The sequence below is a fragment of the Alosa pseudoharengus genome, unplaced genomic scaffold (assembly GCF_046254945.1).
Source record: "Alosa pseudoharengus isolate Yale_2024_CS ecotype anadromous, Long Island Sound unplaced genomic scaffold, YU_APseudo_1.1 YU_APseudo_1.1_scf_1, whole genome shotgun sequence".
Taxonomy (NCBI): domain Eukaryota; kingdom Metazoa; phylum Chordata; class Actinopteri; order Clupeiformes; family Clupeidae; genus Alosa; species Alosa pseudoharengus.
The window spans coordinates 58,695,760-58,721,784 of NW_027468564.1; the positions used below are offsets into that span (position 1 = coordinate 58,695,760).

The window sequence follows — 26,025 nt, forward strand, 5'->3', positions numbered from 1 at the left end:
ACGGTTGCCTTTAAATCAAATAGATCTATAGTTGACATTTAATAAACATGCCAAATACCATAGTGTTGGTGTAAAAATGCTTATTGTTCAGTGATATTCAGCTGTGAACAATTACAAGTGAGCATTAAAACCCCAAGACAAAGTCAGAGGGCAAGAGAAAACAACAGACTAAAAGACATGGAAATAAATAAACAAAATCTATGCTTTCAATACAAAGTCAATCGAACAAAACAGCTGCAAAAATGCTGAACAATGTGGAATCAGTTCCATAACAAAAATACATTGATTTTTTTAATTTTTTAAAAAAGACAAGAAGTCTTCATTTCACAACCCTTGGCTTACATATAGATGCAACACCAGAGTATGTAATTCACTAGATAGCTTCATTGGCAGGATGAGAGTTTGCCTTGAATGTCCTTGCACCATAACTGGAGACAAATGACAACCAGTGGTTCTTTAGTGTTACACTGATCACAGGAGTGTTATACCAATAAGTGCATCAAGAATACCAATTCTCTTCAGAATAACCAATAACATTACATATGTCAATTTGAAGGCAAAAGTACAAATATATTGAGATGTAACTGTTGTGATTAAAATAAGTCATTGTCCATCAACATATTGGAACAGTGACCTTCAACACAAATTTGTACGAAGTTTTAAAAAGCAATTTGGAAAAAAAAAGAGACACAGTTGAGTTCATCCTCATTTTATCTTCCAGTTTTTAAGAACTATTTTCTCTTAGTCTTATAAGAGCACTTTGAAGGTTTAGGTTATGCCAGAGTTTGGACAAAACAAAATAAGAGTCCATAGCACCAAGTACAAAAATAAATAAATGCTTCTATATACAAATCACAAATGCGTATTTTAACAAATCTAAAATTACTGAGCATAAATGTTGAACATTACTAGGAACGACAAAAACACTCACAAAAAGTTCTGCCTGCCATGATATTTTGGAGTCTAGTGTTGACGCTCTGTGATTTTAAGATTGTGCCAACATAACCTCAGGTGAAATTTCAATTATGTTTTTTTTAAGCAAGTTATTAAAACACTAGGACATCTACACATGAATGATCATTATAAGTTATGATTACATAATTCTAAATTAAATGTTACATAAAAATCTTTAAATAAATACAAAACTACAGGTTTACATGTTTCCTCCTTTTTACAGACTGCTGGCTCTACAAAGAGCTCTTGTTATTTGGCTGGTAGTGCCCCAGGAACATTTTTACCATAAAAAGAATAAAGGCAGACATTTTAAAGATAGAATGAAAAACAATATCTGCTCAGCTTCAGTCTTTATAGGAGAAGCATGTGCTCAGTGCAGAGAAGGGGACGGTGTTTCAGGCTGGATGCCCATGAGTGTGGGGGGCTGCTGGACAGCTGGAGTAGCCGTGCCGGACGCCGAGGGAGCAGTGGGCGCAGTGGGGCGTGGGTTGAGGCGCGGAGGCAGGGGATTGGACGGCCTGATGAGGGGCGGAGGCTGGTTGAGGGTGGGCCGCGGTTGCAGGAAGCGAGCCTGCTGCTGCAGAGGTGGGGGGTGGCGATGGAGTGCGGGGGTGGCAGGCAGGGACGGGCGCAGTAGAGGTGGAGGCTGGTTAAGTGAGGTGGTGCAGCTGGCTGCTGCTTGACCTGAAGAAGCCTGCGAAACTGGAGACGGACCTGAGGCCGGAGTCACCTAAACACAGAGAGAGAGAGAGAGAGAGAGAGAGAGAGGGAGAGGGAGAGAGAGAGAGAGAGAGAGAGAGAGATGTTATTCTGTGAGCATCACCCCAGTAAGCATACATAAGTGGTTAACATCTATTCTGGAAAGAAACAGAGTAACATTCCACAACCTCCTCCTCTTCTTCATCTGTACTTTTCCCTGAAGGGGTGTTGGAGTTGTTCTTTGTGTCCTCGCCAGAGGTGGCGCTGTCCCCGTTTGGTGCACGTGTGCCTTGCTCTGCTTCCCACTCTTGCAACACCTCCTCCAGGTTAAATCGGCGACGATAGTTCACAAAGAAGTTCTTGACCTGCCCCACTGTCTTATTACCGATAACGTCGGCAATGGCCTGGAAGTCTTTACCGTACTTCCTGACACCTGAAAGTGACACATTTGAAAGAAAATTGGTTGTAACAGAAAAGATCATGGTGATGATGTTAAAAAAAGGAATAGAAAATGGGCCATGTGAAACATAAGAGTTTGCAAACATTCAAGAACTTTTTGAGTCCTACCTTGTACTGCAAGTAGCTGTTCATCAGTGGTCCACCGTGCATTGACTTTTTGGTTACTCTAAAATGAGATTAAACAAGAAAGCCATGCTGGAAAACATTAGACTCTCTTTAAAGTATATATAATTGAAAAAAATGTTTCTGAAGTTACTAAAAAGTTTAAAATCTTTGTTCACCCATCCTACCTCGGGTAGACGGAGATCATCAATACCAGTCTCCATCTTCTGTTTAAGACTGCTGTTCAGTTGTTTGGCATTCTGAACCTAAACAGCAGTATGAAAAGAACCACATATGCGGTGAGCTAGTAGGTACTACTAATAAGAACTAAGTAAGGGATAGTGTATTGTCCACCGGTATTTAGCGGAAAATAAGTCCCGACAGGGCAAACGGGATCGGTGGACAATACATTATCCAGCTTATTACACGGCTACTTGTCACAACGAGTCAAGAAACTTCACTCAGTGGGTCTTTTAAAATTATTTTGCTACCATTTTGTGGCTTCCGCTGAGAAAACAAATAGTCCGCCAAACAAATAGAACTTGAAAGTTTCAGGTGTTGTGTGCAACGTATTACTTGCTGACGTCCACTTTCCATTGCGATAAGGGAACCAACTATGATATAAAAGACATATAAGAAGCAAACAACCCATTTTCTGTGACAGCGGTCTGTTATTTTCAGACGTTGGGAAACGTTGGGAAGGTCCATTCAAGTGAATGGAGCATTCTACGGCATTATGAACAGCTGTGTAATAATAAATGGTAACACACACACACACACACTTCATCCAAATGTCTAATGCTACACACCACACCAGCATTACATAATTCACTTTGAACATTTATGAAGCGGCAAAAAAAAGAATAGCAATGCGTTTGGAGCCATACCTGTCTTTTGAGGGAGACCAGCTCCATGTCCAGCTGACGGAGGACGGTGTTAGCAGCAGTAGTGCTACAGGACACGGCCACTACATCGTCCTGTGTCAGGTACATGCCTTTAGGGGGGCGGCACTTGGAGCGCTGAGAGTGGTGCCGGTGTTGCAGCGTCTGGTGGTCCCGCCGACCCAATCCGATTTTAGAGCTCATCATCTGTGTCTCCGAGTGGCTCTGACCAGGGACAGGATGGAAGAAGGGACAGTAAGAATGGGTCACTTTTACATGCAGTGTCTGAGTCGCACACATTATATTCCACATCAGTGAATGAGAATCATTCAAGTCAGAATTCCAGTACCTCTCTCTTCGTCTCCTTAGTTGGATCATAATCACTATCATTCGCTTCAATGGGATTAGCCTCATCCATTTCTTCATCACTAAGGTGTGAAAATAATGTCTCAGTTCAACATCTCAAAGATCAACCTGACCATACTCTTCTTCACACTCATAGCAATTTCAATAAAAATGTCAACACATAACAACTCTCAAAACAAATAAACAAACAACAACAGAAAAATAATAATAATAGACCAATTGAACATGCCTTTCCTCCTGATTGTTTCTACTGGCCAACTTCCTGGCTTGCCGATCCATCAAGCTTGTCCGGGATCGGGTCTTCTTCCAGGAATAGTAGTACTTCACAAGACTGGATATTGATTTATCTGGCAACTACAGCAAACACAATACCACTTAGGATCTAATGATGGAACGCACATTTTTGACATTTCAGGAGGTTTACAATTGTCACCTGTCACCTTTGTACAAAACCAGTACAAAGCTACATAGAAGGCTGTATGAAAAACATATTATTGATTGTGATAATGCCATCTAGTGGTCCAATAGCACATGTTTAACCCCCTTAGGACAGAAGCCCTATCAAGTGTAAGATACATATTACCAATCTTCCTTTAGAATTGGACTGAACATTATGGGCTGGTTCACAGTACATGGATTATGTCTAGTCCTAGACTTAAAAAAGAAATGAGTATCTAAATTGATTTTTTTTAGCTGAAATTTGGTGTTACAAACTACACATTTATGATTTAGTGATGTCTACACAAAAATATTTAATGTGAAGAAACAAGCTCTTGTCTTGGCAAATCCAGTAAGGTAGCCATTGGCATCATGTAGTGCACTAGACCCAAGAAATAAGTTGAAAGCATCTAAATCCATTCTCTACAGATCAAAATATATGAGCATGAACTTGAGTCTGGTGCTGCCTTTACAGGGCTTGAGTGTGTCCAAATCTCTTTACTCTGCATATCGCCACTCACAAACAATTTTAACAGCATACAATTTTTGCTGCATACAATTAACTACCTCCCATTTCAAAAGGTAAACTAGATGTTTGCACTCCCAGTTACCATTTGTTGTATCCTGTGGAAACTCTTCCCATGGAAACTGAAAGCTTGTTCGAACAGAACTTTGTCCTCAACAGTCCACTCATCGGGGAAGGGAGTAAAGTTGGGTAGGTCCGCTAGAGATTTTTCTATGTTGTGCTTATGCCAGAAAAGCATGCCTAAAGCCTATTTTACAAATAAACACAACACAGATGAAATTGTTATCGCTACAAATAAACTAAACAAACACATGCTGTCGTGGTATTGAGCGATTGATGAACTTGAAGTTTGTAAACCTACCTGCTCAACATTGTATCCATGTTTCTCTTTCGCAATGGCAATGTATTCATCCACTGTGAAGAATGCAATTGTTAGTTAATGTTAACACTGGATGAAGCAAAATTCAATCGCTCAAAAAAATAAACAAAACCACGTGTTCAAATTTGAATTGGTTACACTTACATTTCGTGTCCAAAATGGTATGGTACGGAGACCACACTAACATTCCACCAATGTCTTTATCAGTGTATTTTGTCGCACCTGCACAATGTCGTAAGTTTGTTAGTATTTTTTTCCATTTCGGTCTTTCCTTTCATATATTGTTGCAAACTAGAGCCTAACGTTAATACAAGAGATCCGACAGTTGAATCTTGCCATAAAATCAACAGGGGTAGTAGTAGTAGAAGTGCTATGACGTTAGACACTGTGCGACCAGGTAGCCTAGGAGCTGCTAGCATCTAGCACGAAAATACAAAGTCCATTATAACGTACAGGTACGTGTACGAATAAAAAATATAAACAGCATGATCCCGACAATGTGATAAGTTGCTTAACTGAGTGTTTGCACTAAAATAATGTATATTTTCCTTGCTATCGTATTTTCAAAACACACCGAGGCTACCACCCTAGGTAGCATGAGCCTTTTTGCTAATCACTTTCAGTGCAACCAACGTAAGCTGAGAAAGGCAAGTTAGCCTTACCCGGGTCGTAATCGGGAATGCTTGCTTGATAGTCAGATCCCACACGCATACCCACATCTGCAAATAAATATGAATATGTGTTATGGCATCAGTACATACACACTAATTACACTGCAATTAATTACCAAAGTCCAGACAAAACATATGTAATGCATTCGTATTGGAAATAAGTGTTCGAGGCTATACCGTGCTCGTCGTCACTGCCACTCTCATCAGAAAAATGTCCATTCGAAGCATTTGAGGGACTTTTTGTTCCATTAGATCTACCTTTCCCGAGATATTCTGAACCTTTATCCATCATTCCCGGCATTATAAATATGAGCGCTAAATAATATTTCTAAAAGAAATTACAGTTAAATGCATTCAATGCACAAATTATTCAGCTTGTCTCCCTCAATAACCCCCCTGCTACGCAGCTGTGACACCGTGCCACAGTCAAGTATTAATCCTCCATTGCTGTGCAGAACGATCTTACACTTTTTCCTATAAAATGACATTGTTGTACATACGTGTAAAAACATATTGTTACATACATAAACTAAATGTAGTTGATTGAATTATTTGCACCTTTGGCTTAATCAAATCTTCAATGTTTTGGGAAACTATTTCTTCTGGCGGAAGGTTCTGTAATATATCGCAATTAAGATGTGTAAGACTTTTGGTTTCTCTGATATGGTGGAAATTCAGCAAGGGCCGTGTTCTTTTTAGGAATAGTAAAATATTGTGACAAAATAGGCTACTATATTTTGTTTTCAGTCATCGCTATTGTTAAACAACAACATTGACTGGTCTCTGCAATGGCTAGATATGTTAACTGAAATGCCACTAGGTGGAGCTACACCCATGCATTTTGTTATGCCCGTTAAACAAGATTGGCCTGCACTTTTACCGGAGAAGGTCCTTTCATAGACTAGGCCTACAGGCCCCAGAATCAGAAGACTACATGATCAGTGTAGGCTATTGTATGAGTCTTGGACATATCAGTGTGCATGCCAATACGGTTCAGTAGGCTAGCCTAGGCATAAGATTTACATTTAGTTGTAAGATGCTTCATCTTTCCACTAATTTTGTTATGTGTTTTATTGCATTTGCAGTAAGGCCTTGGAAATACAGTATAGGTCTACTGAATAGGCTATCAAGTCTAAAGTAAGCTATAAAGTGTTCAACTGTAGGCTAATAGGCCACAGCTACCTGTGTGGCATATCAAAATATGCTGATTAAAAAGGCCACTCTGTTTTCTTCACAACACTGATGCATAGGTTTGCAACTGGCATGCTAACAGCAGGAATGTCCAGCTGTTGCTCATGAACTGTATTTAGGCTTAAGGCCAAGTGCTCACTTGTATGGGTTTCACTAAATTTCTGACCAGAATTTGAGGTACATAAACTTTAACTGTATGGACATAATCTTATATATTTTACTTAAACTAATGAAAAACGACTGTGTTGTATTTACATTTGTTTGTAGTGGCTTTTTCAAAATACGTGTTAGCCTGCACTTACCTAATTACAGCCTAGGTTTATTACAAAAATCTACATGGGTAATAGTGGCTACACAAAACGCATGGTCATTATTGTGGATTTAGCATAGCCCTACCAAAAATACTGCAATGCTTTCAAGGTCAAATAAAAAACAGATGTGTTTGGTTCAACTTTATTTTCTAACATTTACTAGGCTAGGAAACGTACTAGTCTATTAAAATTATTTCTGGCTTGACTATCACTAACCAATTTCTTTCATCAATGTACCGCCGACCTCTTGTGTCTGCAACATCTTCAACGTTTCATTTGCTTCGCCATCGTTTGTAGATGTAGTCGTGAAGTGTCCAATTTTCGCCGACAGGTGGAGATCACTTGCATTGCATTTTCGTGTGGGCGGTAAGGGGTCTACCCACCTCTGCCCATCGGTTCTACTCGATTGATACTGTTTTGCATGGAGCCGTGCAAGGGGAGTTCCATAAGAGAGCGAGCCGGCGCGTAATGAGAAAACCTCGTAGCCTACATCTCCCTAGTAGCCCATAGGCCTACCAACAGATAGCCTAATGAGGGTGGCAGCAAACAGAAGCTCTTGTCCTGCGGATACTTCTACCAGCCCACTCTTAGCGTAAGCTCACTGAATCTGCAGCCGGTATGGCTGGTGGTCGAAGAGGTCTCGTGGCCCCACAGAATACTTTTCTAGAAAACATTGTTAGGCGATCAAACGGTAAGAAAAGCTTCTGTATTTTTCTACATTAAAATATTGACGACTATTGAAACGGTTCACGGGATGTATAATATGCACAGTTGCGACTGCTAAGATATTATTTTATTTCCCTTACTTTTATCTTTAAATTATAGCATAATGACCACAATACGCATGTACAGCCAACTGTAAACATCTCAATGCCGCAGTGGGCAGTTGCCCTTGAAAGCGCAATGGCACAAGAGTTATCCCAGTGATTGTAGTGGTAGGTTTTCGTAAAAAGTAGGGTAATAGCCTACTGTTGTATTTATTACAAATGCATGACAGTTGAGCTGGCAGCACCGTTATAGTTATCGGGAATCGTTCTTAAGTTAGCTAATGAATAGCGTTATTGATGAACGTCCAAAGCTATCCATTTTTGGGTAGGTACAGATTACGCGTGTCGCGTTCAGTACGCGTTTGTATCCTTTCATCAACGTGATTTAACCATATTTCTTTTCAACTTTTCAGTTTGGACATTATCTCATAGACAGACAGGTATAATTTCCTTTTGAATTGGTTTAATTATATGTTGTTTCTGTGCACCCTCGAGTTATTTGTGATATCTTCTGTTTGCTTCCCCTCGTTTCCCAGTTGATCTGTTTTGTAAATTTAGCTCATCCTACCGGCTCATTCTGTCCCGTACCCCTCTCCCTTCATTACCTAGCCTTCATTTTTACGTTTGATTTTATAGGTGAGCAGTGTGAACCCTATCAGAACCTCGTTCACAAACGTTTGGTCATGGTAGTTAAAGGACAGCATTGGCTGGATTTCAATACTGCCCAAATCTGCTGTGCCTTTGTCCCGTTCAGCATGGTTTTGACATCTTCACATTACGTAGTTTGATCCAGTTTTTTGAGGTATTTTAAGATGCTCTCAGTTTCTAGGTCAGGTCTAGGTCAGACCTTCTGTGACTGTTCTACACCCATTTAGGCCAATTTGTGACTACTCATCAAGCCAAACTATTGTAGCTTAACTCCTAAATATCTAGCAGAGTTCAAGCAAATTCCTTTTTGTTTCTCACATTCTGAATGAGTGGCTCTTGTTGGACTGATATAGAATACAACATTGCTGTTGCTTCAAAAAATTTTTTAGTTTTGGTATTGCCATATCTCTCTGTAACTTACTTTTCCTACAGACACAAATTTTGTCCTGGGCAATGCTCAGATTGTGGACTGGCCGATTGTGTACAGTAATGATGGATTTTGCAAACTATCTGGTTATCATCGTGCTGAGGTTATGCAGAAGAGCAGCACCTGCAGGTATTTATGTTCTCTGGATTATTACATTGAAAACAATCATAAACCACAGAACATAGACCATGTGTCTGCTCTTACAATTCTAAACCTGTATTTTCAGAGATACATACTAGTATATTCATAATTAACCCACATTTCTATTACATGCTATATGCAAGACACTAGAATCTATTTACCAATCTAATAATGCACATTTAGGTATTTAAGTCTTATGACTACACTGTAACACAAAAGTATATTACACAAGTGATGAGCTGATGTAAACCAACACAATGCTACATGTCACCTTACTTCTTGTGTTCATACTTTACCTAATTAGGTATCCCGGGACTAAAGTTATCAAACTGAAACAACTCTGTAACCGCTGGTTTGTTCTTCCTAGCTTCATGTATGGAGAGCTCACAGACAAAGACACATGCGAGAAAGTTCGACAAACATTTGAAAACTATGACATTTTCTCCTTTGAAATTCTCATGTACAAGAAGAACAGTAAGTGCCATTTGTATTAACACACTTTCTATTGTATAAAGTGCAATAGGTCTAAAAAGACAAAGATGCCTTGGGACTGAAAATGATTAATGATTCCAGGAATGCCGGTGTGGTTCTTTGTGAAGATTGCCCCGATTCGGAATGAACAAGACAAAGTGGTGCTGTTTCTATGTACTTTCAACGACATTACAGCTTTTAAGCAACCTATTGAAGATGATTCATCAAAAGGTTTGTGAATGTACCCAGATATGTTCATTTCATCATAAGCAGGATTTAGTTGGTAATGTTCTGTCGATGCTAATAAGGGACAGTCAGGTGGAGGGGCAAGGTCTTTGTTTCATTTGTCAGTCCATGCTTTCATCTGTTTTCTTTGATTTATTTACTCTGATTTAAGGTTGGGGGAAGTTTGCTCGTCTGACGCGAGCTTTGACAAGCAGCCGTGGGGTCATCCAGCAGCTGGCTCCTACTGTCCATAAAGGCGAGAATGTCCATAAGCACTCACGTCTGGCAGAGGTAGTGTTTGTCATACCAAGTCATGTCAAGTCACACCAAGTTTGTTTACAGAGGGATGACATGTCAGCACTTCAGTTCTATGGTACAATGGTATAACACATGGCTCACACAGTTCAAGGCATGGTGAGAGTGCAGGGTATACAAGGGTATTAGCATGTCAATTTTATTGAATTTTATGGAATATTGAAAAACAATCAAATGAGTAATTATCTGTTATGAACTCACATATGCAGACAGGCCTGCTAGAATAACAGTTTAATAGTCTAGTCTAGATATGACCAGGGCTTTGAAGAAGGAAGTGTGTAGGATTTTGTGTGAGATAGGGTCTGATGTTTCTAATGTTATAGAGGGTGAACTGACAAAAACCTGATCAAATCGCCCAGGTTTCTTAGTTGTAGTCAATGATAGTAAGCCAAGTTGGATGCTAACATTATGTGGGATATCTGGATTTGCTTGGAATACGGGGAGCTCAATTGAGCTGAAGATGACAGTCACTCAATCAAATTGAGATGTCCCTGTGCCTGTAGATAGAAAATAGGAGGGTTTCAAACACTCTGCCCTGTGGTACACCAGAGGAGGAGTATACAACTGAATAAACACATGCTATGCAAATACAGTACAAGTATACAATACCTTTTCAGAGAAATGTGTTATATAATAGTACAAAGGACCTATTGGCAATAAACATCCAATATTTGGCAGAGCAAGATGACAATAGACAACAATATAGTGTTTACTGTCAAAGTAAGGCTGCAATGGGAAGTGTAGGAGCAGATTGAGATATCTGTGTGGGGAAAAGAAGGGTCAATAAGTGAGCTGGGGCTCAGTCTGACTTTGAAGGCACATTCCTTGATGACCAATCAACTCATTTGTCTGTTCCACATTTAGAGACAGAATGTTGTTTTGGCACATTAACACATAGTGTAGGTATGCCAGTGCTAAGTATGGTGAGGCTAGAGGTGGTGTGTGTGTGTGTGTGTGTGTGTGTGTGTGTGTTTGTTTGTTTGTTTCAATGGCATAACTGTCACAAACAAACTGTCACAAACTGTCTCCTCAGGTGTTGCAGCTGGGCTCTGACATTCTTCCCCAGTATAAGCAAGAGACTCCCAAGACCCCTCCTCACATTATCCTGCATTACTGTGCCTTCAAGACCACCTGGGACTGGGTCATCCTCATCCTCACTTTCTACACAGCCATTATGGTGCCCTATAACGTCTCCTTTAAGACCAAGCAGAACAATGTCACCTGGCTGGTGGTGGACAGCATTGTGGATGTAATCTTCCTGGTGGACATTGTGCTGAACTTCCATACTACGTTTGTCGGACCAGGAGGGGAGGTGATATCTGACCCCAAGCTTATCCGCATGAACTATGTGAAGACCTGGTTTGTCATTGACCTGCTGTCCTGTTTACCTTATGATGTCATCAATGCCTTTGAGAATGTAGATGAGGTGGGTATGTTTTTTTTTCTCTTGAAGTATTTTTAAAGAAATATAATGTGTGGCAGTGTATGAACATCTAATTAGTAGAGTCTCATTTTACATGCAGCTTTTTAGTTTTCCATAGATTTGCATTACTAAGTAAAAAAGAAAGAAATCTGACACGGTTATCATTCATGACATGCAATAAGTGTTAGTTCTAATGTAATACTTGAATTTTACTGTGATCCCCAAAAGGATGACAACATAACCCAATATTTACATAATCAATGCACACAAATGCAATACTATCAATCCAAATCTTATATCAATATAAACTTCCATTACAAGTGCCCATTCATATATATATGACCCTATTACCCCTATTTTTACTGTCTGGACCAACAACTTCATTTACATCAGCATGAACAGTATTAAATAGTGATTATTTACAGTTATAAATAGTATACTATTGCTTAAGGTATGCGTGAGTGTATTGAAGTGAAAATATATAATTGTTGTATAGGAGGAAGTCACAGTAGACTGAGCTAAAAGTCCCCAAGACGTTTGTTGAATGGAGGCTTGTCTTAAACAGAGACAAGGTAGATCGGTAGAACTGAGCCCTGCCTAGTCAAATCCTTCAAAGATGAGGAAAGGCTTCCTCTTAGCATTAGGAAAGCACACAATGGAACAGACTGGCGAGTGTGCAGGAGCTGCAGGTGTGTGTTATTGAAAATCATGCCTCCTGCCACTTCTTTTTGAAAAACAATGAATGCACCAGTCATTCTCCCACGTCAATAAATTAAATTATACATGTTTTATTTGTTTGCTAAAATAAACCGCAGAGCAGCAACCATTAAGCAAAATCGTGAAGAGAAAAATGCACTAATCAGCTTGCAATTGCTCTCATCGGAAAATGTTTAAATACCCTTCCTAAATGCCTTTTTTACACAATTAAGGTGTGAGAGTTTAAAGTTGTCAAAATTACCTGAGCCCATACTTCATTTAGGCTACTTTACATAGTGACAATAAGAGGATATGTTTACATTTAAATACATTGCATCCCCAAAATTCAGCAAAACGAAGGACTTCATCCTTGCTAGAATTTGGTAGCCTTTGATGGATGCTTGACACTGGAACAGTGCTTCGACGGGACTCGATGACGTAACATTCTTCAAATTGCAGCCTTGAAGAATCCCACCTTGACTTTGAGAAACAGCCAGAGTCTTAGCTCTCCAGGGTGGGTATAACAGAACATGAGCGGCAATAAATTGTCCAGATTTCTATAACTGTGAAGACTCGACGGCATCCAAGTCAGCAGTTGTTCAGCCTGACTCCCAGCTAATAGGAGTTGTATTTTCTTTAAATCTGGAAAAACTTTTCAAAGGCCGACGACAGGTGTTGGTCCAGTGAGGATGCCCAGAGTTCCATAAGAGTTATAGCTCAGACTCTTACGGACTGAACTGGAATATGAAAAGTTCTACAATTCAGGAGAGGATCTGCTTTCTTTCTGTCTTTCTTGCATTTGCAGAGACACATTAAAAACCACTGGTCAGCCCCCAACCGTGGCGCGACTGGCTGGGGCACCGGATTCGATTCCCACCGCGTGGTCCTTTCTGGAGCTCACCCCCGACTCTCTCCCGCTCACTTCCTGTCATTCTCCACTGTCCTGTCATTCTCCACTGTCCTGTCATTCTCCACTGTCCTGTCATTCTCCACTGTCCTGTCATTGTCCTGTCATTCTCCACTGTCCTGTCTCATTAAAGGCATAAAAAGGCCCAAAAAATATACTTAGTCAGTGAGGTCAAATTATAAGATTTTTTAAAAGCCAATTTTAGATGTAATGGATTGCACATTTGGCTACATATGAAATACACAGAAACTCCTATTTGCACAGTATTAACTGTAGTAGTACTAAAACACAATTTGCACAAGCCAGTGACAGAGTGTATTACAGTTTGAGGGACATTGTGGAGACTGTCACTGTACTTCATTTTGTGAAGACAGATTTCCCCATTCCCATCTCTCTACTACAATGTTAAATTGTACGTCCATCACAAAGGCAGGCTTGAATTGCACTATGAGTAATAAGCTCCCTCAAATGTAAGAAAATGCCAACTCCATCCACCCATTAATGATATAATATAAATGTAAATCACCATGTGATGCATTTCTAATAGCACGTCAGGAGTCAATCATTGCGTCTACTCTCCTCTTTTCTAAATAATTGGATAAATATGAAGAGAACAGACCGGTCTTGGCTATTCCTACATTTCTTCTGCTGCTTTGCTCTCTTTCTGTCTCCCGGGTTCTGTTGTGCCAATGCAAAGAGGGGAAAGGGAGTTGATTTGAACACTTTAATGCCTCAAAGGGTCACACATGTCAACATGCGTTATCCAGCTCTCTGAATCTTTGTTTGTGTGCTTGTGTCTGTGTGCCCATGCAGTAAGCTATGCTCTCTTAGCGTTGACAAAGCGATACTGTCACATTTTGCAGTATTTGAGCAGAAATAACAAGCTGTGCTGAACATACCCTGTGAGTTGTTTTGGATTCAGTGAACATTGTTAAGGTGCCCAATAAGAGACAGTGATGTTGTAATCTGCAGGTGTAGTGAAGACAGTCTTTGTTTCACATGTCTAACAAAAAGGAATTCAAACTTTCATTTTCAGACATTCAGAAATTGTTCAAGGTAATCTTTAGTAACAGTTACAGAATCACTGAGTATTAAAAGGTTTGAACCTTACCGTTCGACATAGAAAGGACACTGCTTGTTTTAATGTACCTGATTGTGAAGACCAATTATATGTTTTATAGTTAAGTAGATTTCATATTCAAATTATTTCGTATCTCATATGCTGTCTCCTCCATGTCTATGACATGTCTTTTTTCGGATGTGAAAGTAACCAAAGTCACTCTGTCTCTCCTCCTACCTCCTCTCCCCATCCTGCTCCTCCACATCCACTGCTGTCTGAAGGGCATCAGCAGTCTCTTCAGCTCCCTGAAGGTGGTGCGTCTGCTGCGTCTGGGCCGTGTGGCGCGTAAGCTGGACCACTACATTGAGTACGGCGCGGCCGTGCTGGTGCTGCTGGTGTGTGTTTTCGGGCTGGCCTCCCACTGGCTGGCCTGCATCTGGTACAGCATCGGCGACTATGAAGTCATCGACGAGGACGCCAATATGGTGCGGACAGACAGCTGGTTGTACCTGCTGAGCGAAACGATGGGAACCCCATATCGCTTCAACGCCACGGGCACTGGGAGATGGGAGGGCGGCCCAAGCAAGGACTCGGTGTACATCACCTCCCTCTACTTCACCATGACCAGCCTTACCAGCATCGGCTTTGGAAATATCGCCCCTACAACAGACGGGGAGAAGACCTTTGCTGTAGCCATGATGATGATTGGATGTAAGTTTTTTTTAAATATGTCTTTTTGGCTTTTTGACTTTATTATGACAGGACAGTGAAGAGAGAGACAGAAATGCAGAAATGTTATGCACCAACAGAGCACATGTTTGTCCAGCATCAAGGCTAATCCAGAAAGCTACAGTATGTTTGGGCCTGAGGGACATCCACTGGTTGGGTGATGGTCCAGCAGAGTACATTTACCCACTGTCCTCCCTTAGCAGAGAGGAAAGTGGGGACATTTGATTTCAGCCTTTATACATAACCTGGGATGTAGCCAAAGCTTCCTCTTCCTCTATCCTCTAAGCACATGTCTCTATAGATAAGCCAATGATGATAGGATCAGTTTATCCACATATAACAGTGACTTGTCTTACAATATTTTCTATATCTGTCCAAATATGTCCAAAACACACATGCACAATTACTAATTGAAATGAATGTAATTTCTTGTAGTTCTCACCCCTGTTCTGCAAAGACCTGGAAGACCATGAATCTGACCTTGACCCTGTTGTTGAGAATTTTTTGTTATTTGTTATGTGCTGTTGCACCTAAAGGAAAATGTTAAGTGCACCAGGGCAACCCACGCACAAAGTGAGTCTGGAGCCTTGAAGTTAGATTTGCTATTCCACCAAAGAATGACCACAAATGACACAAAAGCCTGAACAGGGATCTCTTGCTTATACCAGTGCCAATTACAGTAGTAACAGACATGAATGATAGAGGTAGATATGTGCCAATCAGAAGCCTGCTGTAGTCAGAGACTTGAATTTAATTTGAACAGCCACTGGGAGCCAGTGGAGAGTAATGTTTGTTAAGCACAAATAATAAATGTCAAGATGAAGTGAACTGGAAGTGAACTGAGACATGGCACTGCTGCTGGTGGTTGTGCTGTTATAGAATGCTTTTGCAGGTAAGAGTTGTGTAAACATGGATAAGAAAAATAAGAATTAAGAAAATTATACGTAATTTGTCATTTGACAAAATTATCCAAAACATTCAATTACCAGTTGTCACTGACATTTCTAAATTATACTGTTTGTGTGACTGACTAGTTAAATTAGTTTTTAGTTGATGGGAAAACTTTCCTGGCATAGGACATAATGGAAGCAAAGCACCTGCTGGTAACATTATCTGGATCATTAAATTATAGTGAATTATAGTATTTGTTTATTTTCATTGTTTATTTTCATTAGGCTATTGATTGCATTGACAGTGTTGTTTATTATTGCTATTCTCCTTATTGTAGTCTTACCATTGTTTTTAAAACTGTTCACTGTTAATTTAACTATTGTATTGTTTTATTTGTAAGTCACTTTGGACAAAAGCGTTTGCTAAATCCCAAAACCATAACCATAAATGTATTTATAGATTAGGTCTAGTTTCTTTTTCTGATTGGAAATGAATGGATTTCTAATATTCTAATAGTACAATATGATGCTTGAAGTCATACCAAACCCATGTATTTCTGTTTGTATGTGTGTGTGTGTGTGGGTGGGTGTGTGTGTGCTGTGAGTGAGCTGTATTGAGTTCATCTTGTCATGTGACGTGGCCTTGTTTGGCCTCAGGGTGATTTGGATGTTCACTGCTGGATGAAGCTGATGTGTGTTGGCAGGGCAAGTAAGGCTTGCAAGGCTATAAACAGAAGTATTTTGTGCAAGTGTCTGAGTTGCTGGACATTGAAGTTAAGATAGGTGTATATGTGTGGGGTGTGGTGTGCGTGTGGGGGGGGTAAAGAGGACAGATGTGTGTATGTGTGTGTGTGTGTGTGTGTGTGTGTGAGTTAGAATTGGTAGAGGACAAAATTATAACATGACAAGGGACTGAATATATCTACACAAGTTTGCACATGTAACGGCCAACTGGTCCATAGCAGTGCAGTACGTACATTGGTAAATCTCCCTCCTGACGGACGCCTTAAGAGTAGTGCTGGCAGAAGAGCTAGCAGCCTGGGCTTTTAGCTCGATTGCTGGCATGCTCGACTCCCAATCCAATGTGCTGCTGTTTGCGGGTTCGAGTTCTGCCTCCCTCTCCTTCTACCATTATCTCCTTTGACTACACTTTAACCAATACAAACAGTATTTATTATTACTAATGGGAACCGAAAGCTTTTTTTCTGTATCAGCCTAATGGGGCTACATGCTCACCAATTTCATGTGCCCGGTGTTTTGGTGTCATTGACCGAATATTTCGGGAAAAAAGGAAGGTAAAAAAAAAGTGAAAAACAATTTGACTGCGCTGCGCTAGCAGGAACTGAAAGCTTTACATAAAATATTGAAAGGCATCAAAGTGAAATGAGTTCATAGGAAGTGTTGTTGCAAAGAGAAGCAGTCCCAGCAGAGCCATATGGCACCCCTGTGGAGAGGCAGTGCTGATAGTCTGAGCCGTGACACAGTCCCCACATATAGCTACATCTGCTATGACTGAAATGCAGTATGTAGGCAAATGCAGTAGAATAGCTTAATCCAACAAGACACTTGGAATGCTTGTGGATATTCTGACAACAGAAGACCAAACTACATCTGTCAGAGTTACTGTACAAACGTTCATGTCTTGTTTGTGGGAATGGTGTTTAGATTTGAGTTGAGGTGCAGAGCTAGATAACATTCATTGCATAAACATCTAAATTTATACTGAACAGTGTTGGTGCCATTTGTTTTGGTGGTTTGGTGCTAATCCTGTCTTCTATATTCTTTACCCCTCAGCCCTTCTGTATGCAACCATCTTTGGTAATGTCACCACCATCTTCCAGCAGATGTATGCCAACACCAACAGATACCACGAAATGCTGAACAGTGTCCGCGACTTCCTGAAGCTCTACCAGGTCCCTAAGGGCCTGAGTGAGAGAGTGATGGACTACATAGTGTCCACCTGGTCCATGTCCAGGGGCATTGATACTGATAAGGCATGTGGCAAGATGCATCTCATACAGCACTGACTACTTCTTGTTTGTACAACTCAGATTAAAAACCCTACACTGCTTATTAGTAAAAAACTCCACTGTTGACATTATTCATCATGATGGAACTCTATGTCATGACCTGAATTTTCGGCATTTTTGACCTATAGGTGCTGCAGATCTGTCCAAAAGACATGCGTGCAGACATCTGTGTTCACTTGAACCGGAAGGTTTTTAAAGAACACCCGGCCTTCCGATTGGCCAGTGATGGATGTCTTCGTGCTCTTGCTATGGAATTTCAGACGGTCCACAGTGCCCCTGGTGACCTGATCTTCCATGCAGGCGAGAGTGTGGACAGTCTCTGCTTTGTGGTGTCGGGGTCATTAGAGGTCATCCAAGATGATGAGGTTGTTGCCATCTTGGGTGAGTTTTATGTGCTTTAAGAGAGGCAGTATATTGGCAGGACTGATAAGACATTTCTAAAGCTAGGAGAAAAAAAGAACGTTTTAATAGGAAGTTGACACCTAGAGTACAGCTTTATTCTTGGACACCGGATTTACAATGCCCTCCACAATTATTGGCAATTAAGGGCCTTTTGGTGAATCTCTCACTGATAGAAGGGGAGATACATTTATTCTGTTGAAGAATTTTGTTTTTTGATCAAAATCACATTTGCCACAATTATTGGCACCCGTTACTGAAAATTTAAAGCACCAGTAATCCATGACTTCCTGTTTCCCTGAGGTATAAAATGTGGTGACACAGAGGTCAAATGCCCTAGTCATTCTTCAATATGGGAAAGACAAAGACTACATAATTCAGGACATCTTGCTGATAATATCAGAGACACATGGGTACTGCAGCATACAAAATATGTATGTATTGTAACAGACCTTACATTTAAAAGTATAACATTTTACTTTGGATACACTTATAGTCTTGCAATAAATAGGGTTTGTAAAATTAGCAAATAATTTTGAGGTTAACACAGGTGGTTATCTGTCATTTTTTATCATATCAAAACAACAGTGCTATTTACAAACACAGAGATAGAACAGAGTTATGGAGATTAAAATATGCTGCCCCTGCACTCATTTTCACATGTGTTTAATTTTGATGATGAGGAGGAGGAGGAGAAAGATGATGCCAGAAGAGATAAATAAGTAAGATAGCTCAGAGTGGTTTATAATACCCCCACTGATGCTTACTTCCCCTATAGAACGCTTATATGTTTGATGTTCAGGTTCATAAAGACATGGGTTGGGTGAGAATCAAATATTTATGCTGTCCTGTCCCTCAGCTTAAAAGCAACACAGCTGAAGGCCTTTCCAAGAAATGATCTTTGGCAGGCATTTGTTTGTGACTGGAAACTGACTGTATTAATATTTAATGCCATATTAGGGACTGAATTTAGAACTTTCATGTGTTAATGATTTGAGAAACATTTTTTTTTTCACTGCACAATACACATCTATTCATTCAAACATGCACCGTTTTCAGGATCTGTGAGAGAATCTGGCTCATGAATTTGTTAACAGTCACGTTTTTCAGCATGAACCAGATCTGTGAGGAGATGCAAGTACCGGTAAATTACATCATCATATGTAAAAGGTTTAGGCTGTTGGTAATCAGCTTTAGCAGTGGTCATTTCTTGCTAGAGAAGTTCATATGGGAAAGTGTACTCAAGCAAAGGAAAAGCCCATTGCTGACAATTTTCCAATAGAATGATTTAATACAGTATACAAAATGACTTGCCTGACTTCTGTGAAAAACTGTCCATTATAATAACCATTATCACAAGTTATTGTTATTGAAAATGCATGAATGGAATATTCTATCTTTCACTCAGGACTGTTTATCTTCTAGGAAAAGGGGATGTTTTTGGGGATGTGTTTTGGAAGGAGCTGAATCTGGCACAGTCCTGTGCGAATGTACGGGCACTCACATACTGTGACCTCCATATCATAAAGCGTGATGCTCTGCAGAAGGTTCTGGAGTTCTACACAGCTTTCTCAAACCACTTTGCACGCAACCTACATCTGACATACAACCTAAGGAAAAGGGTGAGCTTTCAGTACTTTCCTTTTGTTGTGCATTTGGAATTCTGTAGGAAATACATTCTATGGACCCTTTCAAGAGAGTTCCATTATCAGCATCATAGTTGGCCCCACAAGACTTCCTTTTTAACATTCCATATGTTATCTTAATGCAGAGGAAGTAGATTGGGGCCCAAATAGAATGTTCAAGCATTGTTTTTGTTTACCTTGTTGAAAGGGTCTATAACAAATATGGTAATTTTCACGACACTGGTGGGTTCAAAGCATTATTTTACACTGTATTTTACATACCGTATATGAAAATAGGGTGTTGCTCCATAATAGATCATACAAAAAAGGGCTGAGTTTTATGCCTCCCTTACTTACAACCACTGTGGCCTCCGTGGCCTGGTGAGAGGATGATGACAGTTGAGTTAAATATCAGTCAGAAGACAGAACTGAACTATTACAAATGCCTCAGCTTATCTGAATTGAACTCTGGGTTACTGTAAGCAGGCGGGGAGAGAAAGAAGAGACAGGGAGACTGACAGGACAAAAGATCTGATGGATGTTGGTAAACATGAAAGTACATGAGAGGTTGCAGAAGCTTTCATTCAAGTGTTTAACTTTATTTCTGCTAGTTAATGTGTATGATAATGTGTAGCATTTATGCCAGAAGATTTGTGGTTGCAAAACTACTGGCATAAATAGCAAATATAAAATAACATTAACAAACAAACAAAATGATAAATGATATGACAGCAAATAAATGTCACAGCCGATAGATTAGGGAAGTCCATTTGAAACCCAGACCCATAGGGATAACGAAAACAGATTTAATCAGCTGTCAACCAAGTTGCCAGGCAAAGCTCTGAGGCAAAAGCAGTCTGGTGGTCAGTATCACTGGGCAACATTAGAATTTCACAAGAACCCAGCTAGAATTCAGCTAGAACATCTACTAGACTCGGTTGTAATGTTTACATGGTGTTTTGCTTTTCTGCAGATTGTTTTCCGTAAAATTAGCGATGTGAAACAAGAGGAGGAGGAGCGACTGAAGAGAAAGGACGAGGCGCCGCTGAATCTCCCTCCAGACCACCCCGTGCGTCGTCTGTTCCGGCGTTTCCGGGAGCAGAGGGAGGCGCGACTGGCCGCGGAGAGGGCGAGGCAGGCCCTTCTGGAGGGGAAGGACATCGAGAAGGGCTCCATCCGCGCAGAGCAGACCACACTGGTCTGTGAAGTCATTCCAGCCACGAGCATGATCACGGTCACAGAGAGTACCTCCGCTCCCATTACATCATCCTCCTCGTCCGCCACTACCAAACTCACCAGTCGTGCCAAACTCGATGCCCCCTACGGCATGCCAGATGGTCTGAAGTCAGCAGAGCTGCCAAAGGGTCGAGGGTGGGGCCGCTTTAAGGAGACGCCAGGTAAGCGTGACCACACCCATCACGCCTGGGTCACTGTGGCCAAGGCCGAGTCCATGGAGACGCTGCCAGACCGGACAAAGTCGCATGATGAAGTCATCTTGCTGAAGAAAACAGATTCATGTGATAGTGGCATAACCAAGAGTGACCTCCGTCTGGACAGCGTTGGGGAAGGGGTGTCTCAAACCCCTCAGGACTGCAGTCCGGTGCAAGCGCCGATGACCGGGGCAGCAGGAGAGGGCAGACGTGTGTTCCAGGTGACCGCTGAGCAGCTGGACGTGCAGACGGCCCTGCTGGAGCTGCGGCAGGAGCTGAGGGGAGAGATGCGGGCACTCAGTGGCCGCATCACTGCCCTGGAGGGACAGCTGGCGGAGATGCTGCGGCTCCTCCGTCTCAAGACGAGGTCAGCGTCCACCACCTCACACCCCGAGCCCTCACAAGTGTCCGGCGAGGACAATACACTTTCATGAGTCCAGAGAATGGAACTCTACTCAGGACTCCCCTGCAGAGCCAGTGTGGTGGACGAAACACATGAGTGACAAGTCAAGTATTCAAGTGAGGTGTGAGAGCGGTCTTGATGTTCACTTTGTGATTCACCTTGATGTCTTGATCTTGAGTGGTCATACACCTACAAAAGCATCCATCGTGTGTGGGTGTGTGTGTGTGTGTGTGTGTTTATGTGGGGGGGGGGTGAATACCATAGTATAATGTGAAAAAGGATTTAAGTGACATCATGCAGATTTTAAAGTGTGGTGCATGTTTCAGTGAGGGAGAGATTAACACACCCACCAATTACCTAGACTTTCCCTAGATTTGTGCTCCAACTTGGTCCTGAAAACCCTGTGAAACAGCTCTTACAACACAACGTCGCTAATTATATTGTCAAAATACACCAGTTAGCATGCCAACTGACTTTTATCAGTGCCTGTTGTGTTGTTGGTGTTTACAAGGTGTGTTTGCTGGCTGTTAGCAAGCTAGACCACTATCTTATGACTAAAACTTATCCTAAATCTTTGTGGAACGAGTTCTTACAAATGCTGTGCTCTACATAGTGAGTTTTCAGACGTCATTCTGAAATAATACAAACTACTAACTGCCAGCGAAAAGGTGCTCTGACGTCATTAGTACATCAAATGGAACCCACGGTTTATGACTTTCTAATTACAAGGTTCCATCCATGTTAACCTTTCAGTCTTAGGGATGAAAACACTCATAATGTCTCAAGGTAAACTAGGCCTTGGGGACAGAATATCATGAGGAAATTGTGGGAAGAAAATGAGATTCTGCTGTAAGCATATGCACATAATGCATTTGACCAACGTTGTTATTGTGTTTGGCATGCAGTAGCACAGTCTCAGATTGTTAGCCTAGGCCCTAGGGTTTCTGTCCTGCCACTTTCCCCACTGATTAGCTTCTCACAAGGGGGATTACTGATGTGAGCTAATGTTTTCTAAATCTGAAACTGGTGCTATTACCAAGCCACACATCTCTGTAGGATTCTGAAAGTTGCCCAGTGTACTGGTTGCCAATGACTGATCTATTCTTCGATATATTGATTGACAGCGATGTGTGTGGCTTGGCTGAGGAGCAAAGGCATGTCACATAATGCATTTGAGGGTTTTCTTCAACATTGCAAGAGTAGGGGAATCAGATAATAATGGATCCCCCCCCGCCCCCACTGTAGCCTCATTTGAGCCCTGCTATTCAATGTGAGCTGCTCTGTGTCTTTAAGTGGACAGCTTTTATGCATATCAAGGATAAACAGGAGAGTTTCAGTATATTTGTTAAATATCTGAGTCTTGTTTTTTATGTATCACTCAACTGAAACACTTTATCCCATCACACTATCTAGCATGCTGTGGGAATGTGTAGTTTCGGGTACCCAAGCTTTTTGATGGTAATGGAGTGGTTTGCACTTTAACTTGATTTATGATGAGATGACTTGCAGCACTGAAACAATGAGATAATAATGTCTAATAAAAAAAGGGAAGAGACTGTCATAGAATGGCAGACTGGCAATAAATTACACAAAACTGTGAGGATCTTAATCAGTTGTATGTTTGTCTAGCTGTCTGTAATGTGTTTTTTTTTTTATTGTGTGTGGTAATATGTAGTAATCGTCAGGGGGAGAACAAGGGGGTTGATCATGTGAGTTGTTTCACTTTTGAAAGTATAACATATTAAATCCAAAGAATATTTATTTGTGCTTAAACTAGAATAAAAATTATGCATGGTCTCTTTTATATGATGGTGACCAGTGTTTGCTCAATGATTACAATATTTTGAATAAAAAAGAGGAAGGCATGTCCGTCATCTTAATACTAATGTGTTCTACATGACATATCAGCATTATTAACTGAAATATTTATCCGTTTATTCCATTTTGCTATGCAAGAGTAAATATGACTTAACTGGACTTCTTGTTAAGATAGGCGAATCGAGATGACATTTATTTTCATGAGTTGAATTTTGCACAATTTAACTGAAAATCTAATTTCCTTGACCTATGCTTTTATAGCAAATAGAAGTACAGGCAGAAACAGGAGTCCTGTAATAATCCTGTAATGTCTTCATTTCCTGTGTTGAATGGATTAACATAAGAGCCCTTCTTTCTATTATCTATTTTCTTATTATTTCTTATTATTATTATTATTATTATTAAGTTCAATTAAATCATACTTCTTTTAAGCACAAAGTCTTTGTATGAAATATACATGTATCAACTGTCTACTGTTACTCATTAAATATTTTTATACTTTTATGTGAACCAATAATTTATTTCATGGGTGGGAACATTACATTAATTAATGAGCAATAAACCTCTTGTCCTTGACTGCATTATATATCATTTTCCCTTAAGTAATTGTTGACACATGTCTATGCGCATGCATGCACACGTGCACACACACACACCTGCTCTATGATAATTATTTCCCTTCAGTCAAATGTCCTTTAGAATGGCAGTTAAATTATGATATGCATAACCATGAAGTTTTTTTTGTCCAATCATATTTGATGATGGTCGTCTCCCAGCTTATTAAATGAATCATTATTTCAAATTATGATATTCACACAATACTAATTCTTAAGTCTAAATGAACTGCATCTTTGTAACAGATAAATAGCATGTGGCACAAGTCTGAAATAACTATTATCACAATTACTAGATGAAGCCTGCAGTGATTTTGCAAGCAGGACTTTAATTATTAATATATTCTGGTAACTTAATGCTGTTGTTCAGTATCCCTTACATATTATGTCAGCCAGCAAATGCATGATTGTGATTTATATTTATAAATGGATTTTTATTCTTATGTATGCTGTTGTTCCTTATTAATTATGTTGAAGAGGAAACCTTCAGCAGTAGTGCTATTTATTACACCACAAACTTGCATGTGTATGGGGGGCCTACACTACATTTTCAGATGTGCTGCTTGCATGTTTGTGGCTGTGGAACTACAACACACTGAAAAACGTGACAACACTTATAGTCTAGGTTTACACTCTAATTAGTGTGCAGCATGGTTCAACATTCTTGCCAGATTTTTGAACAGCTAACGCCTACCAAAACAAGTGACTCATACCTGATCCAAGGTCTCGCACATACAGTACCAATTGTGTGTGCTGATAGCAGGTTTTGGTTAGATTCTGCCTAATGTATGTGTCTTTCTCTTTATCAGAGAAGACTGCTAATTTATTAGAGATTCCCTTTGCAAACCACACTGCACCTCCCCTTAACCATCCAGGCTCCCTCCTGCAATGCAGTGCTGGGGTCCCTCTTCTCCTCCCTCCCTTTCTTACTCACTCCTCCTCTCCTCCCCTCCCTCACTCTTCAGTTTCCTCTCCATTTCCTCTCCTCTCCCAGATCACCTCTGCAGTGCTTATGCAGGAAAAAGTCTCTCAAACAGAACAGAGTGGTCTCTCTCCCCCTCCCCTCATTACATATGGATGCTCTATCTTTACACATTAAGCACATTTCACTGACTTTAGAGGGCCGTGGCTCCCCCATCAGAACATGCACTCTGCAGTCTGTTCCCATCCCCACTGTGTACGCACAGCATACACAAAGCAGCTTTGCTCAACTCTCTTCAAAGACAACACAGAAAGAAGATTGAGAATAAGAGAATGTAAATATACAGTAGAGACTGCTGACTGACATTTCATCTGAAATCTAGTGGAATGTGTTGTATAAAATGAGGGATACTATTTGAGTGACTGAAGGCTTCACAAACAGGGAGTGGGTATCAGGGAGCTGTTTGTGTGTATTTGGTAGGTTTATCCTGTTTTCCCATATCTGTGCCAGAAATACTTGACTGACCTCTACTTGTATTGTTCAAGTGCAGGGACCTTTTTATATATGTGATGTGCCGGATGTCATAGAAACCACATCACCAGCCACTGGGATTGGCCAGGCAGACAGGATCATCCGTTGCCCTCGTCAGTGAGAAGTGCTGAGTGGACCCTCCTTTTAAAAAGCCCCCCTCCCTGTGTGTCCCCCCCCTCCCCCACATGCCCGCCCAGGGAGTTCACGGCCTCCTATTATTTAACAGATTTGTTTTTGCATCCTGGTTGAACTTTCTAGTGCGGGGCGTAAAAAACTCTGTTAAGGGATCATATATGTACCTTTGCGGGGAAGCGGGGGGCATAACCTGACAAATGTGCGGGGTCAATTGGTAAGGGCTGATCTCTCTTCTTTCAAGATAAGTGCTTCAATAACTCTGGGGCATGATTTTTTTTTTTTTGGAAAAAAAAGTTTATGTTTTGAGTGTGTATTTGAGTTCTAATATTGGCAGGGTTGTTTTGTGTGCTATTTAACAAATATTAAATGTGCTTTTCTGGAATTAATTTACAGAAATATTTAGGGCTCGAGTTGTGGCGAAATGCCAAGAATGCATTTTAGA

General features: G+C 40.7%; 2 protein-coding genes across 2 annotated transcripts; one reads left to right on the forward strand and one right to left on the reverse strand.

The window, feature by feature from the left end:
• Positions 1 to 63: 63 nt before the first annotated feature.
• rcor3 (REST corepressor 3) lies at positions 64 to 5,883 on the reverse strand. Its single transcript, XM_076295715.1, has 12 exons — positions 5,653 to 5,883; positions 5,467 to 5,523; positions 4,949 to 5,026; positions 4,787 to 4,839; positions 4,511 to 4,672; positions 3,691 to 3,815; positions 3,445 to 3,523; positions 3,102 to 3,320; positions 2,403 to 2,480; positions 2,221 to 2,278; positions 1,842 to 2,086; positions 64 to 1,684 (listed from the first exon to the last, which is right to left on the reverse strand). Exons 1-12 carry the CDS (start codon positions 5,774 to 5,776, stop codon positions 1,325 to 1,327), a joined length of 1,638 nt encoding a protein of 545 aa, XP_076151830.1. The 5' UTR covers positions 5,777 to 5,883; the 3' UTR covers positions 64 to 1,324.
• A 1,712-nt stretch (positions 5,884 to 7,595) lies between these two features.
• LOC143119636 (voltage-gated delayed rectifier potassium channel KCNH1-like) lies at positions 7,596 to 21,594 on the forward strand. Its single transcript, XM_076281260.1, has 12 exons — positions 7,596 to 7,668; positions 8,158 to 8,184; positions 8,825 to 8,948; positions 9,328 to 9,434; positions 9,534 to 9,662; positions 9,829 to 9,947; positions 11,005 to 11,397; positions 14,339 to 14,768; positions 17,471 to 17,670; positions 17,835 to 18,087; positions 19,531 to 19,727; positions 20,704 to 21,594. Exons 1-12 carry the CDS (start codon positions 7,596 to 7,598, stop codon positions 21,592 to 21,594), a joined length of 2,943 nt encoding a protein of 980 aa, XP_076137375.1.
• The last annotated feature ends 4,431 nt before the right edge of the window (positions 21,595 to 26,025 follow it).

Excerpts from the sequence above, each read along its gene's own strand:
- LOC143119636 (XM_076281260.1), top strand. The coding sequence starts at position 7,596 with ATGGCTGGTGGTCGAAGAGGTCTCGTGGCCCCACAGAATACTTTTCTA. Across the intron at positions 8,949-9,327 it reads CAGAAGAGCAGCACCTGCAG|CTTCATGTATGGAGAGCTCA; the intron begins GTATTTATGTTC and ends TGTTCTTCCTAG. Across the intron at positions 9,435-9,533 it reads TCTCATGTACAAGAAGAACA|GAATGCCGGTGTGGTTCTTT; the intron begins GTAAGTGCCATT and ends TAATGATTCCAG.
- rcor3 (XM_076295715.1), bottom strand. The coding sequence starts at position 5,776 with ATGCCGGGAATGATGGATAAAGGTTCAGAATATCTCGGGAAAGGTAGA. Across the intron at positions 5,027-5,466 it reads CATTCCCGATTACGACCCGG|GTGCGACAAAATACACTGAT; the intron begins GTAAGGCTAACT and ends GACATTGTGCAG. Across the intron at positions 1,685-1,841 it reads CAGATGAAGAAGAGGAGGAG|GTGACTCCGGCCTCAGGTCC; the intron begins GTTGTGGAATGT and ends CTCTGTGTTTAG.